Here is a 4,725-nt window from a genome sequence, read left to right on the forward strand (position 1 = left end):
TCTTTTACTCTAATTTTCTACTGATCCTGTGTTACTTTAGTTTGGTCCTCCTAACTGCTACCTTGTCTGCTTTAAAGGTATTTTATTACTTCAGTAAACGAGGCCAATATCAGTAACAGATTCTATGAACAAAGCCAACATCTATGTATTTTATTTGCAGGCCTGGAGCAAAGAAACTACAATTGCATTCCCCTTTCCTTTTATAATTCAAACTAAGATGTCTTAAACGTGCCGGCATGCCTCACTGTGCCTAGCAGTAGATGGTCGGGAAATGATTTCTGAATTGGATTAACCTTCCAGTTTTCTTTGAAGTAAATTATTGTTATGTTTCAGCTGAATCTCGTCACTTGCATCTCTTTTATCTCGCCTCCCTCTAAAGGGTTTTCCCGGTGCAGCAACAGCAGGGTTGATTCACACACTGGATCTGTTGCGTACGTACACTTCTGAAACATCATTTCTGCAACTCGGTAACAGGAGCTAACACTTAGAGGACTTTTTCTGAGCCAGGTCCTGTTCTAAGCCTGTATTACTTAAAATCCATATATTAACTCCTGTACTCCTCAAAATACTCTCAGAGGCAGGTATTATTCCTATTTCACAGATGGGTCAAGTAACTTGCCCGTGGTCACACAGCAGCCTATGCTGTCCTATAGTGCCTTTCTCATGTTCAGTTTAGTGTCAGTTCATGTGATGGCTCCACAAATGCAGTGTATGCTTATATTCTCGGTATTCGTTCTCAAGAAAAATACGCTATTATGAAAGCAAATGACGTACTTTAAAGCTTTGAAGTGTTACATCAAATAGCTTATTAAAGAGAAAAAACGACTTACATATCTCTACTAATAAAGGATCAAAATGACAGATAACGCAGTTTAATCCTTATTCTCTTCTAATAGCAATGATTTGGAAAATGAAATCTGTTTTTCTCGAACAATGATGGCATTCTTTCCACGACTCTGAAGGAACTCTCCCTACTGGCAGATGAAATAAAAGTGAAGTGCAAGTCCTTTGCCTGGGGACGTTTTAACCTTATTTCTTCTTACTTCATTATACAGAGACAGCCAATCTGAATTCCTGATTGTCCAAATACTATTGGTATAGAAATGCCATATTTCAGGCTTCGGAGTATTTTCCTTCAGTTCTCTGCTTTCACAGTGAAGTACATGTACTTCAAGTATAATCTTTGCTGAGTTCTAAAATTTTCGGCAGGTGGAAAAAAACCGCGGTAGAAAGGGAAACTTACCCTCCACGTGTTTCAGTTTGGAAACTGAAGTTCAGAGAAAGCCATAAGAATTCAATTTAAGAAAGATTTATTGATTGCCTAGAGTGTGCATGGTACTCTATTAGACAATGAAATTCAGGCACAAAACAGACACAGGATCCCTGGCCTCAGGTACCTTATGATGTAAATTAGTATAATACAGATTAGAAACAGACACGATACACGTCAATGCTCACTTCCTAGGATCGACATTCAAGCACAGTCATTGAAGTAATCCAAAACAGCATCTAATCCTAAATTCATTAATAAAATGTATTTGGCCTTGAAATCCACAGCACTTCAAACACAATAATTAAGTTCCACTGCAGATAAAGTCACAAGGATGCAAACACACCGAAACCCTTACGAGGATTATTAATGACTTTTGTTATTCTGGGTCTTCTGTTTTCTTCTTATTACTGTTCGAAGCCTCCGCAACACCAGTTTATCAGACAGAAGCATGTCATCCTGTTGTTCTAGATAATCCAGTAAATTTTCGGTCCATTCGAGTGCAGCTTTGTGGCTAATGTGCTTCTCCGGGTTCAGTTCTGTTTTTCTAGTCTTACTGGAAGGCTTGTGCTCGGCAGGCTTGGCCCGGTCCTCGGCACCTTCACCGTCAGTTAGCACTGGACACTTTGAGTCATTACTCCGAGAGTCAAACCACTGATCAATATTCTCAAGGTCAACATGTTCACAGTCTTCTGTATTCTGTAAAACTGTTGCTAAGTTAGCTGCTAAAATGGCTCCTTCATCAATGTTCATGCCTGAGTTCTCTTCATTGCCAGGGAAAAGTTTTTTCCATGCTTTGGTTATGGTACTTGATTTTACCATGTTCCAAGCTCTTGACACTTCATAAATTGCATCTAACACTGTCAAGTTCTTCCAGAACATTTTGGGGTCGATTCCTTCATCCACGTACTTCTGGAGAAGTCCTGCTCGGTAGTACCTTTTTACTGTGGCTAGAACTCCTTGGCTCATAGGTTGAATGAGACTTGTGACATTTGCTGGTAGATATTTCACAATTATTCTGCCATCATCTGAACTCAACAGTTCTTCATTTGGATGCGCTGGGGGAAAATCCAAAAGGAGCACTGCTTTTTCTAGAAGCCCCTTGGATTTCAAATGCTTCTGTACCTGGGGCACAAAGTACTTTTCAAACCACTGTCTGAAAACAGAATGTTCTATCCACGCACTCTTTTGACTGAAATAAGTGACAGGAAGGTTCGAAAGGTCAGCTCCTTTGAATGCACGAGGCTTTTTTGCTTTCCCCACAACACAAAGATTAAGTTTGTGTAAACCTGTGGCATTTGCACAACACATGATAATGATTCTCTCTCTGCTTGACCTAGAACCAGAAGTGCTCCGTTCAGTTTCAAGAACTAATGTCCTTGACGGTAGACATTTCCAGAACAATCCGGTTTGATCGGCACCGTAAATTTGTTCTGGTTGTAGATTCTCTCTCTCAACGAATTCCTGAAAGTTACCACAAAACTCACTGGCAGCAGTTTCATCTCCTTTCAGTTTTGTTCCTTTACCAGCAGCCTTTGGAATACCGTGGCGCTGCTTAAATCGAGTCAGCCAGCCAGATGATGCATTAAAGTCACCTTCCATCCCCAGGGCGTCAAAAAAGAACTTGGCTTGTTTTGCACAAATCGTTCCAGACACTGGAATCCCCTCCGTTTTCTGTTGGTTAAACCACTCTATCATAACTCTATCCAGTTCCTCATATGTTGATGACTTCATAGATTTACGTTTGGATACCCCACTTGTAGGATCTGAACTGTTTGCATAGTTTATTATCCTTTCTTTGTTTTTTTTAATATCGCGCACTGTGGATTCACCAATTCCATACACCACAGAAAGTTTTTTGAAAGAGATGCCTTCCTCAAGTTTCTTAATAATGTCAAGCTTGTCCTTAATTGTCAACACCACACGCTTTCGTTTCCCCAACATTGTATCTAATATTTTAGACGATTACTAGAACAAGATACGTAACAACTTAGATTTGGACACAATGAGACTAGAAAATGGGGTTTTAAGGTCCCTTTCCTGCCCCCCTAGGACCTAGATGGACAGTGTGCTGGCCAATTTCCAGACAAGGCCTACATGACTCTCTTCGCTTTGCTGTTTTGAAACTTACAAACTTCAAACAACAAGGACTGGCTCCACTTAATCCTACCTTCTATCTTGCCTCCTCCTCCCTTAATTTAAGATCTTTTCATGAACTGCGATCTCAGTGGCGATGACAACCAATATTGCACCAGCAAGGTCTCTAAAACAGTCACATTACATACTTGATTCTTGCCATCCTTATGGGCGAAGCTCTATGTTAAAGAAACTAAGACTCTGGTGGGAGTATTTGGGGCACTGTGCTAGGGAACAAAGAGCTGGAAGAAGGGCTTGCAAACCTGATAGGAAAATCCAACGGGAAAACTCGCCCCCTGACTGCTGTCCTCGTCAGGCAGTGCGCTGTATGGAATGCTACCTCCCCAGGCAAGGGCTGCTACACCATGTGCAAGTGAGTGGTTATGGAAATCGTAAGCAATCAGGGTAAGGCAAGCTGAACAGAAGGGAGTGGTGCGAATCAGGTGAAAGTGGACAGGCAGGAAACTGTGTACTTTAACATGACACAAACCTCCACCTCATGTGTTTGGCAACTGAAAAGGAAAAAGGTGGACAAGAAGTGGTGTCACATGATTAAAGAAAGCATCAAAAAACTTCATTGGCAGAAATCAGGACTCATGGTAGAGGGTATGGGGTGGGGGAAGGCTCAGTGAAGATGTTACGATAATCCTGGTGAAAGATGATCCTCCATGGGCCAACAGAAGTAGTTCCTGTCGGGGGCTGTATAGGCACTCGGAGCCTCCGAAACCTAAAGGAAGATACCAAAAACATTTTTCTTTCAATATCAGGGTCTGTGGCATTACCCACATCTATCCTGCGACTGTGTTGAGAAAATTAACGCCTCCTAGGAATGTGATGGCTAAATACGACACAGACTGCTTTCAGGCATTATCTAGAGTGTCAGGGAATGGGACCTGCGTTGCCTACCTCCTGAAATTAAGAGGTCAGAGAGGAGCCGCGTTAGCGAGGGCCTCTCCCCGCACGGAGAGCTCCGGAACGCCGGACGTCTTTGCTCCGTGGGAGCCCGGATTCCTCCGTGGACGCCAGCGACCAGGATGTCACCGCCGCAGCCAGCCAGCGAGCAGGCGGGCGCTTGGCCCAGGGGACGCCAGTCCGCGGGCCGGAGGCATCGCTCTCCGCCTGCCTTCGCGGCGGCCGAACCAACCTGAGAGCAAATGGAGTCTCCCGAGGGAGGCTGACACCGGCGGCGGCGGCAGCGGCGGCGGCGCGGCGGCGGCAGCAGACAGCAGGCAGCGAGCGTCGCCGCCGGAGCCGGAAGGCGGGGGATTAGGGGGCACGCGCGCGCCCCCGCAGGAACGTTGTGTCGGCGAGGGGGCGGG

At 44.3% G+C, this 4,725-nt stretch overlaps 1 protein-coding gene across 1 annotated transcript; it reads right to left on the reverse strand.

The window, feature by feature from the left end:
• Window positions 1-1,293: 1,293 nt before the first annotated feature.
• TIGD2 (tigger transposable element derived 2) lies at window positions 1,294-4,637 on the reverse strand. The gene is made up of 2 exons (XM_024736228.1): window positions 4,313-4,637; window positions 1,294-4,133 (listed from the first exon to the last, which is right to left on the reverse strand). The coding sequence occupies exon 2, from the start codon at window positions 3,212-3,214 to the stop codon at window positions 1,637-1,639; it is 1,578 nt and encodes a 525-aa protein (XP_024591996.1). The 5' UTR covers window positions 3,215-4,133; window positions 4,313-4,637; the 3' UTR covers window positions 1,294-1,636.
• Window positions 4,638-4,725: the final 88 nt, after the last annotated feature.

This window comes from Neophocaena asiaeorientalis, unplaced genomic scaffold, assembly GCF_003031525.2.
Source record: "Neophocaena asiaeorientalis asiaeorientalis breed wild unplaced genomic scaffold, Neophocaena_asiaeorientalis_V1.1 scaffold7, whole genome shotgun sequence".
NCBI lineage: Eukaryota > Metazoa > Chordata > Mammalia > Artiodactyla > Phocoenidae > Neophocaena > Neophocaena asiaeorientalis.